The 20,809-nt window shown below is 41.2% G+C and overlaps 3 protein-coding genes across 6 annotated transcripts; all 3 read right to left on the bottom strand.

Annotated features, from left to right (window-relative positions):
* Nucleotides 1-3: 3 nt before the first annotated feature.
* LOC109897364 (WW domain-binding protein 11-like) lies at nucleotides 4-6,242 on the bottom strand. Of its 3 annotated transcripts, none has more exons than XM_031834377.1 (12): nucleotides 6,039-6,242; nucleotides 3,824-3,910; nucleotides 3,539-3,570; nucleotides 3,352-3,445; nucleotides 3,030-3,226; nucleotides 2,772-2,905; nucleotides 2,523-2,674; nucleotides 2,169-2,408; nucleotides 1,914-2,036; nucleotides 1,417-1,701; nucleotides 1,095-1,280; nucleotides 4-815 (listed from the first exon to the last, which is right to left on the bottom strand). In XM_031834377.1, exons 2-12 carry the CDS (start codon nucleotides 3,885-3,887, stop codon nucleotides 166-168), a joined length of 2,157 nt encoding a protein of 718 aa, XP_031690237.1. In that variant the 5' UTR covers nucleotides 3,888-3,910; nucleotides 6,039-6,242; the 3' UTR covers nucleotides 4-165. The 3 variants fall into 3 exon arrangements, with proteins under 3 accessions (XP_031690237.1, XP_031690238.1, XP_031690236.1); XM_031834378.1 differs by having other exon boundaries at nucleotides 3,824-3,934; nucleotides 6,039-6,239; XM_031834376.1 differs by having other exon boundaries at nucleotides 2,169-2,674; nucleotides 3,824-3,934; nucleotides 6,039-6,238.
* Nucleotides 6,243-7,004: 762 nt separating this feature from the next.
* On the bottom strand, nucleotides 7,005-8,811 carry LOC109898628 (osteocalcin). Its single transcript, XM_031834375.1, has 4 exons — nucleotides 8,643-8,811; nucleotides 8,369-8,416; nucleotides 8,100-8,193; nucleotides 7,005-7,344 (listed from the first exon to the last, which is right to left on the bottom strand). The coding sequence occupies exons 1-4, from the start codon at nucleotides 8,701-8,703 to the stop codon at nucleotides 7,242-7,244; spliced, it is 306 nt and encodes a 101-aa protein (XP_031690235.1). The 5' UTR covers nucleotides 8,704-8,811; the 3' UTR covers nucleotides 7,005-7,241.
* Nucleotides 8,812-12,047: 3,236 nt separating this feature from the next.
* On the bottom strand, nucleotides 12,048-17,237 carry LOC109898626 (matrix Gla protein). 2 transcript variants are annotated; one of them, XM_020493668.2, is made up of 5 exons: nucleotides 17,113-17,237; nucleotides 15,027-15,121; nucleotides 14,901-14,930; nucleotides 14,560-14,662; nucleotides 12,048-13,253 (listed from the first exon to the last, which is right to left on the bottom strand). In XM_020493668.2, the coding sequence occupies exons 2-5, from the start codon at nucleotides 15,085-15,087 to the stop codon at nucleotides 13,103-13,105; spliced, it is 345 nt and encodes a 114-aa protein (XP_020349257.1). In that variant the 5' UTR covers nucleotides 15,088-15,121; nucleotides 17,113-17,237; the 3' UTR covers nucleotides 12,048-13,102. The 2 variants fall into 2 exon arrangements, with proteins under 2 accessions (XP_020349257.1, XP_020349256.1); XM_020493667.2 differs by having other exon boundaries at nucleotides 15,027-15,118.
* Nucleotides 17,238-20,809: the final 3,572 nt, after the last annotated feature.

Raw genomic sequence — 20,809 nt, 5'->3', positions numbered from 1 at the left:
TCTTGTCTCATTGTGAAAAACAAAGCCTTTCCGCTTCATTTAGAGGAACCAATGTGTTTCTGAACAGCATCTGCTTGCTGGTATCACTAACACATTCTTCATGACCCCTACTGTTCATTCCTTCTCAACACACCCACCCTTTTCACCCCGCAGCCCCTGTCAGTCTCAGAGGAGTCCCTCCATCTCCCTCATGAAGGCCTCATACATCTGGTCCTTGGTCTTCATGTTGGGCTGAGAGACTGGGCCCATCTGAGTAGGGTTGGTCGATCCCATGGGGGCAACCATCGACTGCTGCTTCTGGCCTCCCACCCTTTCATCTCTTCTTCCTCTCTTTTCCATAGGCCCTCCTCCGCTCCTGGCCCCTTTATCTCTGCGCACCCTCAGCGCAGTGGGCACGAAGCGGGTGACCTCTGTCTTGGGGTTGATGATCTGGGGTTTGGCTGAGATGGTGGCTCCGCCACTCCCCTGGCCTGTTGCCAGATTGCTGCCTCCGGCTGAGATAGAGGTGATGTTGGCCCGCTTCTCGATGGTTGGTGCATGGTGGTGGCTGGTGGGGTTTGCGCCCGACGGCGGGGCACTTGTCCCAGGGGGAGGGGGCATTTGCATCCCTGGGCGCATGGACATAGGCATGGAAGGAGGGGGCAGCATGGAGGCATTGGGGTTGCTATGGGAGCCATCTGGGTTGGAGCCGGGTTTCTGGCGGTGGACGATGCTGGGGGGAGCGCTGAGTACGTTGGAGTTAAGCGGCGGGGGGAAAAGAGAGAGGGGAGGGGCGAGTTGGCGCGGGGGGCCAGATCGTGGTGGAGGGGGGATGCCTACAGAAAGCGAGAAGAGATTAGAGTGGGGGGAAATCCTGCTTTATTCCCATGCTTTGCAGCCCAAAGCATGGGCTTTATTTTACATTCATTTTAGCTTGAGGTATGTGCCATGTTGACATATATTTTTATTACTGTTAACTTTGGGTACTGCTGAACTGTAGTTATGTTACATTTTTTGTGTATGTTTTGACAATGACCTGTGTTTAAGGAGAAGGGATAAAGTCATATGTAATTCCAATTAAAGGCAAAAAAATACATCCACGCATCCACACATACCTGGGGGAGCTGGGGGAGGCAGTCTGGGTGGGGGTCCCCGGGGTGGAGGACCAGGAGGGAGGCCTGGAGGGGGGCCTGGGGGAGGGCCAGGGGGACGACCTGGTGGGGGTCCAGGGGGCAGTAGCCGGGGCATCGGTCCCCTTGGACCACCTAGCATACCAGGCGGCCTCAAAAACGGGGGAGCACCTTAGGATGACAAACAAGACATATCATATGACATATCACATCATAGTGCTTTGTTTAAGTCATTTGATAGTAATGAAGCAACGTCACACAAGATGACACTGTACTCCAATCATTACTACACATAAAACCAACTAACCGGGTGGAGGGCCGGGAGGCAGGCCAGAGGGCGGACCAGGAGGCCTCATTGGAGGAGCTGGGGGTGGTCCCAACGGTGGAGGCCCTGTCCCTGGTGGACCCTGCATGTGTAGAGGTGGTTGCTGTCCTCCCATTGGTCCAGAGGGTGGAGGCATGCGCTGATTGGGTATAAGATGAGATTGGTTGTCACCTGGTGGTCCCCTATCCTCAATGTCTGAGTCGTCAGAGTCCGTGTACTCTTCCTCAACTTCCTCTTCCTCCTCTTCGTCTTCAGGGATGGACTGCCCTGTAGACAAATAATAAAGGGGGATGAGTGAGAAAGGGATGAAGGAAGAAAGTATAACCCAGTTCCCATGGAGAAATCATCCTCCAGCGAATACAAATCTCTTTAAAGGTCATTCTCCAAAATAGTGTCAACAAGCCAATCATTCATCTGCATCACAAGTCCTGCTCAAGTGTGGTAGTGGTGTTGTGTGCAGACTGAAGAAGACACAGTACCTGCCATCCTAAGCATCATAGCCTGCAGTGGAGTGATGGCCTTTTTCTTCTTCACAATCCTCTTCTTCTTGCTCTTCTCCCTGGGTGCTGAGGGGGGCATGTCTGCAAACCGCACACTGCGTCCTGCAAAACATATCACACAACCTCGTGTAAAACGCCATATCACAACACCAAGCAGTGCAGACTTGAAGACAGAACCCAACACACTTGGGGTGATCAAGCAAGCACATATGCGGACAAAGCTCCGCCTCTCACCTGCATGTCTGTCCCCTCTGTCTTCCTCTCTGCCCTTCTCTCTATCGTCCTCCTGCCGGTCCACCATCATCCTCTTGTCAACCTCGCCTCCTTCATCCCTATCTCCTTCACTGTCCTCTTCAGAGTCGCTGTCGTCTTCCTCACCATCGTCTCCATCGCTCTCGCTCCCACTGTCCCTCTCTCCTCCCATCAGCATAGTGTCCATGGCTTTCTCCATGTCAGAGGCCTGGTTGGATGGATCTGGTTGTAGGCAGAGAAAGGTGGATTTGGATGAGAAAGTAGAATGAAGCATATTTATTCCTCCTGATCCCATGTGCAAACATGCAGTAGTGAGATGAGGTGTGTGTGCAGTACCTGCATCTGCTGCAAACTGGGCCCTACGTGAGGCGTACAGGGCCAGGACCTGAGACGGTGGGGGGCCAGGTGGGGGACCCGGGGGTTTCCTACCAGGGGGTAACCGAGGGACGCCTGCCACCGCTGCAGACATGGAGGCACTGATCCCCTTACTGAGAAAGAGAGATATTACAGAGCAGCTGGTAGGGTTGTGGTATGGTCCACAGGAATGATACCGAGACAGCACTGTAAATTCAGGGGACTGCCCACCTAAACGAGGAGCCCTTCTTCAGGATGGAGGGAGGCTGGGCCCCAGGCAGGGGGATGTCCTGGATCAGGATGCTGGAAGGAGCGTGGGGCATCTCTGGGAGTGGGATGCTATCCACCTCCACCAGTTCAGCATTCTAGTTGACAGAGCGAGGAAGAGAAAGCGTGAGTAGTGAACAACAGCAACAATTATGACATGATCTCAGCACTGCTCGGTTTATCTGTGCAATTCATACATGTTCATCAGCATAGCATACACACCTTGACTGAGTCGAAGTAGAGTGACAGCTTGCCGCGATTGCTCTCATAGTCCAGCTCCAGTTTGCGTAGCTCCTTGTAAGTGTCTGGGTTCTCTCTTTCGTACAAACGTACGATGCGCTCAAATGTCTCCCGTAGCTTCTTCCTCTTGTCCCTCAGCACCTTCTCATTCAGCAGTGGCTGCTGCACAGGGTTGAACTCTGGCACAGAAAAAAAAACAGATACAGAACAGATGTGAACAGGAGAGAATAAAATTATTAGCAAGATCCTTTTGGAAGACAAATAAACGCACAACCTTGTTTAAAACCCGTTTGCAATGGCTCACCCATTTCATCCAGCTTCTCCATGTCTTTGATGATCTGTCTGGGGTCCTTCATCTTCAGTACAGCTGTTCTCACCATCATCCTCTGCTTCTTGTTCTGTGGCGCAGCAAAGAAGAGCACAGTGAGTTTTATAGACAGAATACAAAGTCAACCTGTCATTGACATTCAAATTGTCAGCCAAGGTCTTACCTTCTTCAGCTCCCGTTTCCTGGCCTCCTTCCCTGAAGAGGAAAAGGCACCGCATTAAGTTTGATGTAGAACCTGTTACCTGACAGTTCCTCTACGTTGATGCATTTACTATTGTTCATAGTGCTGCTGAGCTCAATAAGACACTGAAATGATTTTCCTTTCACATACATGGGATCCCCTGAAGATTAAGTAACAATGGGTGTCCACTGATGTGTTCATGCTCAAGTTGAGGTGAACGTATGATGTGAGCAGTCATGACGACGGAAAGGGGATGACGTTACTTACTGGCCTGGTCGGTGGGGTTCATGAACTTCCCACTCTTGGTGGAGGAGGTCGAACGTCGCCCCATGGTGATGGCGCGTCTCCTTCACCCTGCCAGGGAAGATACAGTATCAACTGAAAATAAAAATCTATATGTTATATTTCTAAGACAGCTGCTGGGATGGTGTAAATAAAAAGGCTGCATTACACCCTGCAATGGATATTCCAACCATGAGCCCCTGCCTGCTCTGCTCTTGCCGATCAAAAACATTTTGTGTGATTCCTAACCAATGGCTGTGCTATGTAGGCCTATGGTGGCAGTTCAGAGGGAGAGTCAGGGGCTTCTTCCAAAAAAATGCACTCTTACGGATGAACAGTGTTTCCCAACCCTGGTCCTCCGGTACCCCCAACAGTACACATTTCTATTGTAACCCTGGACAAGCACACCTGAATATACTTGTCAACTAATCATCAAGCCCTCAATGAGGTGTGTTTGTTAAGGGCCACAACAAAATGGTGTACTGTTGGGAGTATTAGAGGACCTGGGTTGGGAAACACTGCTATAGCCTATGTTCAGTTAAGTTTGAGAAGGAGAGCGCGAAGATGAGGAGGACCGGAGGTCAACTTTTATAGCTTGCTACTACTATAATTGATTTGGTTAATGATGATGTAAGCCTATTTATCAGAGTTATTGACCTCACAATAAGCCAGATTTGAGTAACTTACAATGTGGTGCTGAAACGAAGCAGCGGCACAATCAATCGGAAAATGGACAGCTCATTGTGCTGAAAGTAGGCAAATTCAAGTAGCCATAATTAATTTCAACATTCTTAATTTTAATTAGTTTACTAACAACAAGAGGGCTTTGTGTTGGAGCCTATTTAAGAAATAAGAGGTAGGCCTACATGTTTGGCAGACTCACTTAGGCTATAGGCTGCTATGTCAATACATTTGTTGGTCAATTCCCCCCATCCACTCTTTAAATAACAGCACTTCACTGACACAGAGGTAGGCTAAGTTAAAACCAAGACTCGAATTGATGGGGTATGAGATGGTATGCCATAAGCCAGCTTTTTATTGAACAAAATGGCAGAAAAGACTAAACAAATCTGATTATATAAAGTGATCTATAACAGCGCTTTGGTCCGCGATGCTTTATGCTAGAAACAAGCTGTAAAATACCCAGGAAAGACGTGACTCCGATGCATATGGGAATATCATTGTTTCTAGCATAAAACACACACAAATGTCCTTTGCTTGGGAAGTAATCTAATTATGTCACTATCAATTGATTAAGTTATTCACTTCCTATACAATATAAGATGTTTAAAACCAGACAGCTTTTAGGTAAACACTTCTGACCTCTCGTTGGGTTGAGCTACGGAAGAAGAGTAGCGAGCAGTTAAAGCTTCCATTTTTCTGCGTCGGTAGGTGTACGCTGTCTGGGGTGATAAGTTAGGCCTAACTTTGGAAAGCACCATGCTCAGATTCCTAATGAGGTCTCAGATTGTATTACTTGCAAACAGGGGCAGTTTCATTGCAAACAAGACACATTGATTTGGCATTGGAGAAATATGATGAGATGAACACAGGCATATGTTCATTCTTAGCCTGTAATTTAAAAAATATTCATCTTTAAGGCTCTGGTCTGTCCAAGAAGTGAGTAAACGCTAGACATGTTCTCTACTATCCACTTTGTTTTGATTATTATTTTGGCTATAGGGGAGGGTCACTCATTTTTTGCGTTCGGGGAGAGTTTAGGTCAAATATATTTTGCTCTAGGAGGGCCATCCATTTCCATTTCAGAGAGGTCCTTATTATAAATAACTTTCACTCTCGCTGCGATTAAACCAATAATGAATTGCCTTTTGACATTGTGCTGAGAAACATACTTGTACATACAAGTTCGTCTCCCAGCACAATGTCACAAGACAATTATTGGTTGAATAGCAGCTAGTCAGAAGTATACGTTAACTAGTCCCAACTAACAACCAACGTTAGCTAAATTAGCTAGCAACGCTGTACAAGTTATAATGTTAGCTAGCTATAGATGATGCAAATACTCGCCAATATTAATTTACTGAAATGTTAAATAGTTCGTTAGCAAATGTTGTAACCAACGGTAGCTATATCACCAAAGTCTGCAGGTTTCACATCAGCATAACGTTAGCTAGCTAAATTAGCCAGTCAACTAGCTCGATGAACAGGTAACGAGAAAGCCAACTTGAATTGATTCTACCTTTATCCACGTGAAACTGTGGGCAGTGTGCCTTTCCCCTCTCTTACTTTCCAATCGGGTAAATGGTCAACTATAAATGTCGTTGCCTGTATCAAACTAATGTATGTGATACCCTTTTAGATCACACTGACATAAACGCTTTTGGCTAATTGATGCAGTCCACCATGTTTTGAATGCCGCGAGCTAGGGCGGAAGTCTCGTGTGAGATAAACCGGAAACGCCAAAAAAGAAGGTCAAACAAAATACGCTCAAACCCCCCAGTGGCTGACCTAGTAGACTGCAGTTTTGCACTCAAGTCTTTGCTTCATGTCTGCAGTTTTGGGTGAACCTGCAACCTTTGCTACTGCTACTGTTACTGTTACGAATAGCCTACGCTTCAACCAAGTTCTCTTGCAGGTGAGTGAGTGCCTTTTGCATTGCATTATACATATTTTTTGGGGTAGAATAGCCAGGTTACACCAATCTTAAGGCAAGATGACCTTACATAAATACGAACATTATTGACAGGGATGACCAAGTTAAATGCCCCAGCCTTGGGATCATTTATGCATTTGAACGTGTCTTTGTTTTGACAGAGGCACCACAGGTAGATAGATATGTTTGTTCGTGCAATATCACATTCAACGTAGTCTAAATATTTTCAGCTGTCATATATATATTTTTATATTCATGAAGGTGCTGAAGATCTGTACATGTAACTTTGCTCTTTCAATATATGGAAACAAAGTCAGTAATGTCAAGCCAATGGAACTTTTTGCTCCACTATAGTTTCTCCACAATTTTTGTATCAAGGTCTTTACCAGCCTTTGATACCACAGAGGTCATTTCTTCAGGTCTCCGTTAAGTGTGTAGCCTAATCTGTTTCTCAGTTGTTCCCTTTAGGAAATGACAGATCTCGCACAATGTATCATGTTATAACATTGTTAGAATATTGTTATGTAATATGAAATAATTTGATGAAAGACACATTGTTTAGATAATTTTATTGACCATACTACACTACAGAATATTACCAAATAGTTATTTTAATAACTTCTCAATGTCCCCTTTCTCTATTTTGCTCTCGCTCTCCCTCTAACACCGTATCAATTAATACTTAGATTTATTTATATTTATTCAGATGTTTCATCCTCAGAACATTACACCTATTTCTCTCCAAAAAGCCATGCAGAATAGAAGTTGGTTTGTGGAGTGGGTTGACATCTAGTATGGGATTGGTCCATAGAATTCGGTGTAGGCAGCAATGATCCCAGCTGTGTCCATCAGGTTCTCACACCAGTAGTTAAGCTCACACACCTCCCTCAGACTGGGAATGAAGGGGTTGGGCAGTTTCCATAAAATAAGAGGAAGAGGTGAAAGAAGAAAGGGGGAAGAAGAAAGGGGGAAGAAAAAAACCCAGATGAAAATCTGGATATTATCCAGTGTGAAGAAAGAGGCTTATATAATGAACATTTCACTCCATGATAACAACAGGAAATTCCCTGAATATTTCAGCACATTTCATCTTAAATGATTCTTAAATGAAGTGGAAATGATGCTTGTTCCCATACAAACATTGATTAACAGCAAAACACATACACTGAGTGTACAAAACATTAAGAACACCTGCTCTTTCCATGATATAGACTGACCAGGTGAGAGCTATGATCTCTTATTGATGTCACTTGTCAAAGCCACTTCAGTCAGTGTAGATGAAGGGGAAGAGACACGTTAAAGAGGGATTTTTAAGCCTTGAGACATGTATTGTGTACTGTATGTGTTCCATTCAGAGGGTGAATGGGCAAGACAAAAGATTTAAGTGCCTTTGAACAGGGTACCAGGTGCACCGGTTTGTGTCAAGAATGACAACACTGTTGGGTTTTTCACAGTCAATAGTTTCCAGTTTGTATTAAGAATGGTCCACCAACCAAATTACATCCAGTCAACTTCACACAACTGTGGGAAGCATTGGAGTCAACATGGGCCAGCATCCCTGTGGAACACTTTCGGCACCTTGTAGAAAACAACCTTGTGTGCCAGGCTATCAGATGACAGACAGGGGACAACAGAGCAGTACTGTACCTCTCCAGCTGAGTCAGGGACAAGTCTGCAAGGGCAGTGCTGGCTCTCTTCTGTCGCACCAAAGTGGAGGCCAGGTCCTTCTTAACAAACACACCTGTAAGGTCATAGAACATATTCACTTTTTAAAACGAGAGAAATTTAAACAAGTGTAATCCCACTGCACTTAGAATAACCATGTTCAGTGCATCTACGACTGGTCATCAACATTACAGTACACACAATCAGACCCCTGCCATTCTGGTACTAATTATCCTAGTGTTGTTTCTTACCCACTCTTTTCTCACTAGCAGGCTTTGAGGCAGTGGAGGTAGAGGAGTCTGTGTAGAGAGGAAACAGTATTGTACATGATTAATCATCTCGATCTGAAAACACAACTACAACATTATAAATTGTTTACATGTTTTATTTGAACATTTATATGAAGTTTCATTATTTATTTGATTATTTTCCTCATTCCATTTATGCTGAAATTCAAAAAATAGTTGCACATTTTGCACAGGTGCAAAACCTTGACTAACGCTGTCGCTCTATCTCTGCTCTTACCTCCAATAGAGTGGCACACACATGCCAGAGCACAGAGGACAAGGATGGCCAAGGTCTTCATCTTCCTCTTTGCTGTTGGTTCACGATCAGGACGATCAACAAGTATGAGATTTAGACTGTTCTGTCTTGCTTGTCTTTCTCACCAGTACATGAACACACACTCAGTTTATAGTTATGACCCTCACAATATCTTGAGTTTGTGATTGGTTGAGGAATCATGTATCATACACCCACAACAACAGCAAATGTACACTGGCACGAGTAAACAGATACACACACACACACACATACACACACACACACACACACACACACACACACACACACACACACACCCTGAATTCTCAAATAATTTTGCATATATTCTAAACATTCGAAAAAACATTCTACATTTATGCTTCATCATATTTTTTGGTGAGGTCATGCTTTAAAAAAACAAGATTTTTTAAAAACCCCATGAAAAAATAGTGTTCCACCTTTTATACTTAACTGTAAAAACATATGTACATGTGTCTAATAACTCCCACACCCACAGTGGGGGCTGAAATGTACACCCTTGATCATATTACTGAGTTAAATTGTTGCTCAAAAAATGTGGAAACGCTATTATCTTATACTAATAGACAGTGGTGGAAAAAGTACCTAATTGTAATACTTGAGTACTTGATACCTTAATAAAAAATGACTAAAGTAAAAGTGAAAGTCATCCTGTAAAATACTACTTTAGTAAAAGTCTAAAAGTATTTGGTTTGAAATATACTTAAGTATCAAAAGTAAATGTAATTGCTAAAATATACTTAAGTATCAAAAGTAAAAGTATGAATAATTTCACATTCCTTATATATGAAGCAAACCAGACGGCACTATTTAGATTTTTTTACGGATAGCTAGGGGCACACTCCAACACTCAGACATAATTTACAAACATAGCATGTGTGTTTAGTGAGTCTGCCAGATCAGATGCAGTAGGGAGGACCAGGTTTTTTTTCTTGATAAGTGTGTGAATTGGAAAATTTTCCTGTCCTGCTGCGCATTTGAAATGTAACAAGTACTTTAGGGTGTCAGGGGAAATATATGGAGTAAAAATTACATAATTTTCCTTGGGACTGTAGTAAAAGTAAAAGTTGTCAAAAATGTAAATAGTAAAGTAAAGTACAGATACCCACAACAACTGCTTAAGTAGTACTTTAAAGTTTTTTTAACTTAAGTACTTTACACCAATGCTAATACAATTCTTCAGAGAAAGAGATTTTGTTTAAAGTAATACTTTTTTTCTCAAAAAGTTAGGGGTTAAAACTATTGACATCCCTGTTTTCAATACCTTTCAATACCTCACCTTACTAGGATAATGGCAATGAGGCATTTTATTTTATGAGTTGGAAAACATATTGGGAGGGATCTTAGACCATTCCTCCATACATAATCCTTCCAGATCCTTGATATCCTTCATCTGTGCTTATAGACTGCCCTCTTCTATTTAAACCACAGGTTTTCTATGGATTTCAAGTTTAGAGACTGAGATGGCCATTCCAAAATGTTGATTTTGTTGCCAATTAACCCTTTCTTTGTGGATGTTGACGTGTGCTTGGGTAAAGTTCATGATGACGTTGACCTGAGCAAGGGCCCCAGGACCAGTGGAAGCAAAATAGCCCATAACATTCAAGATCCATCACCATATTTTACAGTTGGTATGGGGTTCTTTTCTGCTTATGCATTCTCAATTTTACGCCAAACCCACCACTGGTGTACGTGGCCAAAGAGCTCTATTTTCATGTCATCTGACCATAGCACTGATTCCAATACAAGTGCCAACGCTGTTTAGCAAACTCCAGGCGTCTACATTTGTTGGATGACATGAAAATAGAGAATGAAAATGTCCCAATTTTTTTTGCATAGAATACAGCTCAATATTTGAATTATTTATTTTATACAGTCATTTTCGCTCATCTTTATCAAGGGTGTCAATAATTTCAGACCCCACTGTATAAAGACAACGCTCCTTTAAATGTGCAGTACCACCAGACAACCTCAAGAGGTCCGAGTTTTACAGCATGCCCACACGACATCCTATTCAAACCACTAACTAACCACTGGTTGATAAAACCAGATGATACTATTTGAACAAGAAGAGAAAACGCCACCCGTCATTTTGTGACAGACTTTTGATCAGAGGTTTGCTTTTTTTTATAACAAACCACAGTGATTTCCTATATGAAGAAACTGAAAGCAATTTTTCGATTGATTGTTGATTGTGTATTCATTCACCAGTAATACACATGGACGGGAATATCCAGTGCCTGTATGGAGCATTGATAAGCATATAATAACTAAAACACATACATTGTTCATCTACTGAAGTAGAACAAAATTATATTCTATTCGGCTCCATTCTATTCTGCTCCGTTATTTTCTATTCTGCTTCATTCGATTCTATTCTGCTCCATTATTTTCTATTCTGCTTCATTCTATTCTATTCTGCTCCATTCTATTATATTCTGTTCCATTCTATTCTATTAGTCGTTACCTTTTCCCCACTCATGTTCAACTTCTTAATTAAGTAGCACATTATTGCTTGACAGCATTGCAGAATGTAGCGTTATGTAAAAACCTCAACTCTTAAGGGAAATTTCCCTCTATATTTTGCTCTCTCAGTTTCTTTCCAAGGCGGACTTCTGGGCCGCTGAAGTGGCCCCAAATTGCGGGGTGCAATTTCAGCGTCTGGGTCAGTGCTGGTGTCGTTCCTCCATGTAGGGACAAAGTTCAGAAATCTATCCTAGCGAAGCCTTAATTATGAACATTTTGGTTCTGCAGAATCACAAAAAAAGCATCAATGTGTTTGCCCGTTCCTGGGAAGTGGTGAGAAAAGTACCCAATTATCACACTGGAGTAAAAGTATAGATACCTTAATAGGAAGTTACGCAAGTAAAAGTGAAAGTCACCCAGTAAAATACTACTTGAGTAAAAGTCTAAAAGTATTTGGTTTTAAATGTACTTAAGTATCAAAAATAAATTGAATTGCTAAAATATATTTAAGTATCAAAGTAAAAGTATAAATAATTTAAAATTCCTTATAATAAGCAAAGCTCACGGCACCATGTTCTTGTTTTTACAATATACGGATAGCCAGGGGCACACTCCAACACTCACACATTATTTACAAAAGATGCATTTGTGTTTAGTGAGTCCGCCAGACCATAGGCAGTAGGGATGGCCATGTGTTCTCTTGATAAGTGCCTGAATTTGACAATTTTGCTAATCATTCAAAATGTAGGGAGGACTTTGGGTTGTCAGGGGAAATGTATGGAGTAGAAAGTACAATATTATCTTTAGGAATGTAGTGAAGTAAAAGTTGTCAAAAATATAAATAGTCAAGTAAAGTACAGATACCCCAAAAAACGACTTAAGTAGTACTTGAAAATATGTTTATTTAAGTACTTTACACCACTGTTCGTGGGTGTGCCATGATCAGATCCAGTGTCCTGCTTGTTTCTCTCTCGTCTTCTAGAGACTGACATTCACTGTGTTCAGATGACCTCTGGTTTTTATGGTAGGGCAAGGAGCTGCGTCTTGTCTACAAAAACAGTGACCAGCTGACTACTTATTTTTGTATGTGACCTGGAAATTAACATTTTCTATTGATACCATTGATGCTCCCATTTACAAAAGTTAGGGAAAAAACGACCAAAAATATATACATTTACATCCCAAAAGTGGAAGATGAGGCCATACAAACTATGGGATAACTATTGGATAAACAGATAGTAACTGACTTTGAACATCATTTACACTTACAGTTTAAAAACAGGTGCAAACATTGTCATGCTGGTGCAAAAATGTAGCTTCCCTTAGCCTTTATTTTTTCCACACTACATTTTTCTGATTTGTTGCTACCACACTGGTCAAACTGGGACAGCTACTAGCGTTCACACATCTGCTCCCCATTCAAAATACTATTCAGCTGAAATTTGGTAACACGTGGAACCAAATGAGGTGGAATTCTATAGCCCACAAGTAAGGTTACTAAGCCCCTCTGAGGAATATCGTGACACCATAGGATTTAGACAATGAATGTAAGAAACTCTTCAAAAACACTTTTTAATACATATAAATACATATGGGTTGGACAGAGACTGTTGTCTTAGTGTGGATGGAAAAAGGGAACAATGGAGGTGGGTGTGAAGCTAATCTTCACAAACACAGATTTCTGAAAGCAGTTCTTCTTTGAGGGTGTGGTGATTGTGAGTAGGCTATAAAGTTATACAATAAATGGAGCTTGAATTATATAAATATTGCTCACTATATTCGTAATTGATTTACTGATATGTTTTCATATATTTGTCACATCTCTTTTACTGTTACATCACCGAACCAATATCCTGTTACGTAATGTCAGAGTGTGTTGAATGAGCGTACAGCAAATCAATAGCAGGAATAATTGCTATGATAAGATGGACAGGGACTCAGAATCCACGGCTCCCCGTCGTGCCTGGATTCCTGGCTCTAAAATATCTCTGATAGGCCAGCTGGTAACCATAGCGATGGGCCAAGAAGCGACAGGGAGAGTAGTCCTCACATGTCTCCGAGCGCCTCTCCGCTGGAGACTTCATTGTTCTGAAACACAGACACAAGTCAACTACAATCACAGTCAACCATTATGAAACACAGGTAAACAAAGAACACAGAGGCCTACAGTGCCTCCAGAAAGTATTCATATTCCTTGACTTTTTACACATTGTGTTGTGCTACAGACAGAATTCTAAATGGTTTAAATTGATATTTTTTCTAAAAACATGTTTTTAGAAATGTTAGCAAATATATTGGCATTTAAATACAAAAATATCAATTTACATAAGCATTCACATCCTTGAGCCAAAACATGGTCACTCAGGAACATTCACTGTCTTCTTGGTAAGCAACTCCAGTGTAGATTTGGCCTTGTGTTTTAAGTTATTGTCCTGCTGAAAGGTGAAATAATCTCTCAGTGTCTGGTGGAAAGCAGACGGAAGCAGGTTTTCCTCTAGGATTTTTTTTACTGTGCTTAGCTCCATTCCGTAAATGTTTTATCCTGAAAAACTCCCCAGTCCTTAACGATTACATGCATACCCATAACATGATGCAGCCACCACTATACTTGAAAATACAGAGAGTGGTACTCAGTAATGTGTTGTATTGGATTTGCCCCAAACATAACACTATGTATTCAGGACAGAAAGTTAATTGTTTTGTTTTTCAGTATTGCTTTAGTGCCTTGCAAACATGATGCATGTTTTGGAATATTTGTATTCTGTACAGGGTCCTGTCCTTCTTTTCACTTTGTCAATTAGGTTAGTATTGTGGAGTAATTACAATGTTGTTGATCCATCCTCAGTTACTCCTATCACAGCCATTGTTTTAAAGTTACCATTGGCCTCATTGTGAAATCCCTGAGCAGTTTCCTTCCTCTCCGGCAACTGAGTTAGGAAGGACGCCTGTATCTTTTGAAGTGACTGTGTGTATTGATACACCATCCAAGGTGTAATTAATAACTTCACCATGCTCAAAGGATATTGAATGTGTGCTTTAAAAACAGAAAAACAACATCTACCAATAGGTGCCCTTCTTTGTGAGGCATTGGAAAACCTCCCTGATCTTTGTGGTTGAATCTGGGTTTGAAATTCACTGCTCGACTGAGGGACCTTACAAATAATTGTATGTGTGAGGTAAAGAGATGAGGTAGTCAATCAAAAATCACGTTAAAACCTATTATTGCACACAGAGTGAGTCCGTGCAACTTATTATGTGGCTTTTTTAGCACATTTTTACTCCTAAACTTATTTTGGCTTAACATAACAAGGGGTTGAATAGTTATTGATTCAAGACATTTCAGCTTTGACATTATGGGGTATTGTGTGTAGGCCAGTGATCATGTGTGTGGTACCTCCTGTAAGTGCTGCCTCTTGATGGAGTGTTGTAGGCACTTCCCCTCTGTGGACTCTGTGGGTTGATGAATGAGTTGGCTCGGTATGGACTGACAAACACATCTGGAATGCAATGGAATTAAATTAAACCATTTTATAAGAAGAAATTACCCCCATCTCAACAGGGGCGGGCATATAGATTTCAGTGACAAAATCATATTGAATTCACCGAATGGCCTAGTTAGTCTGGAATTCTAAATCAGATGAAATAAAATTTAAAATCTATACAAATATAGTGTTTTTATAATACATCAAATGTGTGGGAATGTTTTACTGCCATAAGAATCTGAAGGTCAATCACCTTCAAAAGATTCCGTGCTTTCTTGAGAATCTGTGGAAAAGAAGGGGAAAGTTATTTGTGACTGTAGATCACCAGGTTTACTAAAAAGATTCTGAATTGACGTAGTGTTGATTTGTAGAAATGTACCGTAGCAGACACAGAGAGAGATGGTGACACACAGGGCCACACACTGGAGGAGAGTCCTCATCCTCACTCTGGCGGTCTGTCGGTCTCTTGGTCTGCTGGAGAGAAGACATGTTCAAATGTGTCATAATACCACCACCACCATGAGAGAAAGAAGGCATGGAGGGAGCGCATGACGTTACTGTACGTTAGGGACTGTGACTGAGCTATAAAACGAGTGAACTGGCGGTAAAGATTCTACATGGGTCTGGATGTGGGTTCATGTACATGTTAGCGCAGCCATAAATCCATTGACTACACACTATTTCTCAATGTCAACAAAAAATAGTAATATCTAGGCCTATACATGTATGTATTTCTAGATTAGAGGTCAAAACAAATTCCCAAAACCAATGGTATTTTTGTGTGACTGGATTTGAAGGTCCCTCGTGATGTACAGACAGGAAGTACAGACAGGGTTTCTATGGGCGTACGAGGGTGTGAAAATGTCTTTACCCCTTTCTCATTTTCTATACTTTGGAATATTTATGTTACTGAATGTTATCAGATCTTCAACCAAAACCTAATAGTAGATAAAGGGAACATGAGTGAACAAATAACCAAACATTTACATTCATATTTCATTTATTTCATGAATAAAGTTATGCAACACCCAGTGCCCTTGTGTAAAAAAAGTAATTGCCCCCTTACACTCAACAACTGGTTGTGCCACTTTTAGCTGCAATGACTCCAACCAAACGCTTCCTGTAGTTGTTGATCAGTCTCTCACCCCACTGTGAAGGAATTTTGGCCCACTCTTCCATGCAGAACTGCTTTAACTGCTTTTCAACCATGAACTGCTCGTTTCAAGTCCTGCCACAACATCTCAATTGGGATTAGGTCTGGACTTTGAGTAGGCCATTCCAAAACTTCAAATGTGTTACTTTTTAGCCATGTTCATGTAGATGTTATTGTGTGTTGACCCAGCTGCACTACAGCTTCTGCTCACAGACGGAAGGCCTGACATTCTCCTGTAGAATTCTCTGATACTTAGCAGAATTCATGTTTCCTTCTATTATGGCAATTCATTCAGGTCCTGATGCAGCAATCCATCCCCAAACCATCACACTACCACCACTATGCTTGACCGTTGGTGTAAGGTGGAATGCAGTGTTTGGTTTTCTCCAGGCATAATAGCACCCATGTCGTCCAAGAAGTTTTACTTTTGACTCATCTGTCTTTAGAACAGTCTTCCAAGAGTCTTGATTATCATCCAGGTGCTTCCAGGTTTTTTTTGGCAAACCTGAGTCAATGTTTTGGACGGATCCCATTATGTCTGGGTGAAAACCAAACACACACACACACACACACACACACACACACACACACAGTGACCTTGCCAGGCTTCTGACACCTGTACAAATAGCCATCCCAGATGTCAACAAGACCCCAACCTTCCGAACAAACCCCCCCACATTCACCCACATCCATGTGCCCCATGGCAGACCCTCTCTGTCGTCTCCTGTGTTTGTAGGGTTTGGATGACAACCTGGTACAACGCCCCTCCTTTACATACCCAACGGCACACGTCACCCCCCCCCCCCCCCCCAGGCATGGGGTACAGCTGTCCCACAGGGAGGGAGCTCACAGACCTTACAGGCATAATGGTTACGAGGATATCAAGGAGTGGGTGTGTGTGTCTGTGTTAGTGAGGTGCTGACAGCATCGTCTGCAGCCTTTTATGCGTGTCTGCAACCTGGAAGGCACATGCAGGATGCTACTCACCCACCAAACTGCACCACCAGGCTAATGACCCCTATTCACTCAGCACTCAGAAGAACATCAAACAAACTGAAGGCTGTACCCATGCATCTCACTGTATTACTATTTTAATGGATCAAAGTCTGTTTGTTTTGTTATTTACAGTTACACTTCATTCTCGGCTGCAAAAAGTGACAGCCAGTATTTACACCTAAACATTAACCTCCTTTATGGGATTTCTGTTAGAGTTAAGTCAAAGTTACCTATATCAAATGTATATCTTGTTTTTAGTATATTGTGGATAGTATATTGTTATGTAGCTATAAACCTATGAGATAGTTGTACTTACCCTAAGAAGGTAGTTATGGTGTCAACTCTGTTGGTAAAGTTTCTTTCACAATCTCTCTCTCTGTCTTTCTCTCTGGTTGATATTTCTTTATTCTGTATAGCAAGGCTTATATACTTTTATACCTCTTCTCCCCCCACCCGTCTGTTTACCCCTACTCCCTCTTTCTCAGCCCTCCCTCTCTCTTTCTCCTCCCTTCTTCTTTCTATCAGCCCATTCTTAACTGCATAGTGGGGTGATGCATTTATTATACTAATCATATCTAGGACTATTTGAGTATACTATTTGAGTATAGTTGTACAGTTGGTTGTATGTAATGACCTCTTCAGATTTCAGCTCAGATGAGAATATAAATCCCTTATGCAATCTCAGTTATGTAACCTCAGTTAAGTTGGAATGTTCTAGGAATAACTCAGTGAAACCAGACCTGCCCAAAGGGAAACAAACAGAAGGTGAAGAGCCAGACAGATACAGTGCCTTCAGAAAGTATTCACACCCCTTGACTTTTCCCACATGTGATTGTGTTACAGTCTGAATTTTAAAATGGATCAAATGTAGATGTTTTGTCAGTGGCCTACACACCATACCCACGATGTCAAAGTGGAATTATGTTTTTGAAAATGTTTACAAATTAATAAAAAATGAAAAGCTTTTTTCGTTGTCTGTTTGTTTTGTCTTATTAGTTGCACCTGTGTCTATTTGTGTGCTTGATGGGCTTCCTTATTTATAGTACGTTTACCCACCCTTGTTTCATGCGGGATTACTCATATGTTACGTGTGTATGTTTTTCGGTGTTCGTGCTCTGGACCTGGTACCCTGTGTGTTGGGTTGGTCCACATTTTCCTCGCCCTGTGTTGCTGGGCATTATTCTCAGTGCGATATTAAAAGTGCACGTCTTCCTGTGGAACTATATGCTCTCTGCGCCTGATTCTTCCCTCACGCACCAAGTTACCCGTGACAGCATCATGTTATGGGTATGCTTCTAATCGTTCAGGACTGGGGAGTTTTTCAGGATAAAAAATAAACAGAACGGAGTTAAGCACAGGCAAAATACAAGAAGAAAACCTGGTTCAGTCTGCTTTCCAACAATTCACCTTTCAGCAAGACAATAACCTAAAACAAGCCAAATCTACACTGGAGTTGCTTACCAAGAAGACAGTGAATGTTCCAGTTTTGACTTAAATCTACTTGAAAATATATGGCAAGACCTGGAAATGGTTGTCTAGCAATGATGAACAATCAATTTGACAGTGCTTGAATAAAAAAAAAATAATATTGGGCAAATGTTGCACAATCCAGGTGTGGAAATCTCTTATTATGGTTTTCACATATAGTCCTCTTTAAAATAACCTATATCAGTCCTCTTTAAAGTGAAAAAAATGTTTAAAGAGCTAGATCTCAGTTCTCGTTGTAATCACACTGCCTTTGCCTTTGAATGAGGACTCAGCTGCCTGTTCACTGCCTGTTCACCCCGCTTACCATCCGGAAGGCGAGGTCAGTACAGGTGCATCAAAGCTGGGACCGAGAGACTGAAAAACAACTTCTATCTCAAGGCCATCAGACTGCTAAACAGCAATCACTAACTCAGAGAGGCTGCTGCCTACATAGAGACTCACTAGTCCCTTTAAACAATGCCACTTTAATAATGTTTACATATCTTACATTACTCATCTGATATGTATATACTGTATCTTATACCATCTATTGCATCTTGCCTATGCCGCTCGGCCATCGCTCATCCATATATTTATATGTACATATTCTTATTTCATCCCTTTAGATTTGTGTGCATTAGGTAGTTGTTGGGGAATTGTTAGATTACTTGTTAGATATTACTGCACTGTTGGAACTAGAAGCACAAGCATTTCGCTACACTCACATTAACATCTGCTAACCATGTGTATGTGACCAATAAAATTTGCATTGATTTGAACTATTTTTCCAGTTCACTTCACCTATTTTGTGGTCCAAATCCTCTTTGCATTCTCATTGCTATGTTTAGAAAGGAACCAAGATCTTTTTCCAACATTCCCTCAGTGCCCTGTGGGTTTTACAAACTGCAGGATAAGCCATTCCACATCAGAATGTGTTATTGGACAGCTAGATATACTCTACCATATACCTACTTACATTTTGGAAGCTAATAGATAGCATTTAGTTCAAAGGTGAGACAGAATAAGTGTAATCAGAAGATACTATTAATATGCACATTTGATTGGTAACAGAATAAATAGCAGAATAATAAATGCAGATTAAATAATGCTATAATTGGAAAATGTACACCTAATGTAGGCTACTGCCCCTTTAAGAGCTAGAATAGATTTTGAACTTTATGTTGTGATTCTTACCAGGTATAGTTTTGTCTTCCTACGCTATTCAAACCCCACAATCGATCAAACAGTTTGTGAAGCCCTTTTAGCCTACATATTACATATTCAAAACAAATAATCTGAACTAAAAACTCCACATATATTTTGGAATGTCTGTGCATCCTTGACAGTCGCTAAGCAATTTCCAAAAACAGCACACGTATTTTCCGCGAACATGCCCAACATTATTATCTTTCTTTTGTGGCAGCAATGTGAGTGGCTATGGCAGGGTAGGTTAGTGTGTGGTGCGGGATTAATTACAAGCGAACCTGTGGAGCTTTGTGTTCACATTGCCCTAAAAAGGGGAACCGGACCACGGAATTTAAGCGAACTGAACTCTCAGTTAGGTTCTCTTCGGAGTTTATTTGAGTGGTCTGAGTTCCTTTGGAGTGTTTTTACTGCACACAAAGTTAAGCAAACCGCACTAAATTCACAACAATTGACCGAAAGGGACCAAGGGTGAAACACCCTTCATAGAGACTTACCCAGAAAGACTCACAGCTATAATCACTGCCAAATGTGCTTCTACAAAGTATTGACTCAGGGGTGTGAATACTTATGTAAATTGGTTATTTCTGTATTTTCATTTCAACAAATTTGAAATTCCCAAAAAATTCTTAAAACATTTTCACTCTGTCATTGTGAGGTATTGTGTGTAGATCGGCGAGAGAGATAACATCTATTTAATCCATTTTGAATTCAGGCTGTAACACAGAGAGATAACATCTATTTAATCCATTTTGAATTCAGGCTGTAACACAGAGAGATAACATCTATTTAATCCATTTTGAATTCAGGCTGTAACACAGAGAGATAACATCTATTTAATCCATTTTGAATTCAGGCTGTAACACAGAGAGATAACATCTATTTAATCCATTTTGAATTCAGGCTGTAACACAGAGAGATAACATCTATTTAATCCATTTTGAATTCAGGCTGTAACACAGAGAGATAACATATATTTAATCCATTTTGAATTCAGGCTGTAACACAGAGAGATAACATCTATTTAATCCATTTTGAATTCAGGCTGTAACACAGAGAGATAACATCTATTTAATCAATTTTGAATTCAGGCTGTAACACAGAGAGATAACATCTATTTAATCCATTTTGAATTCAGGCTGTAACACAGAGAGATAACATCTATTTAATCCATTTTGAATTCAGGCTGTAACACAGAGAGATAACATCTATTTAATCCATTTTGAATTCAGGCTGTAACACAGAGAGATAACATCTATTTAATCCATTTTGAATTCAGGCTGTAACACAGAGAGATAACATCTATTTAATCCATTTTGAATTCAGGCTGTAACACAGAGAGA

The sequence above is a fragment of the Oncorhynchus kisutch genome, linkage group LG10, assembly GCF_002021735.2.
Source record: "Oncorhynchus kisutch isolate 150728-3 linkage group LG10, Okis_V2, whole genome shotgun sequence".
NCBI lineage: Eukaryota > Metazoa > Chordata > Actinopteri > Salmoniformes > Salmonidae > Oncorhynchus > Oncorhynchus kisutch.
Note: the sequence above shows the minus strand (reverse complement) of the source record. Positions and strands in the feature narration are given on the sequence as shown.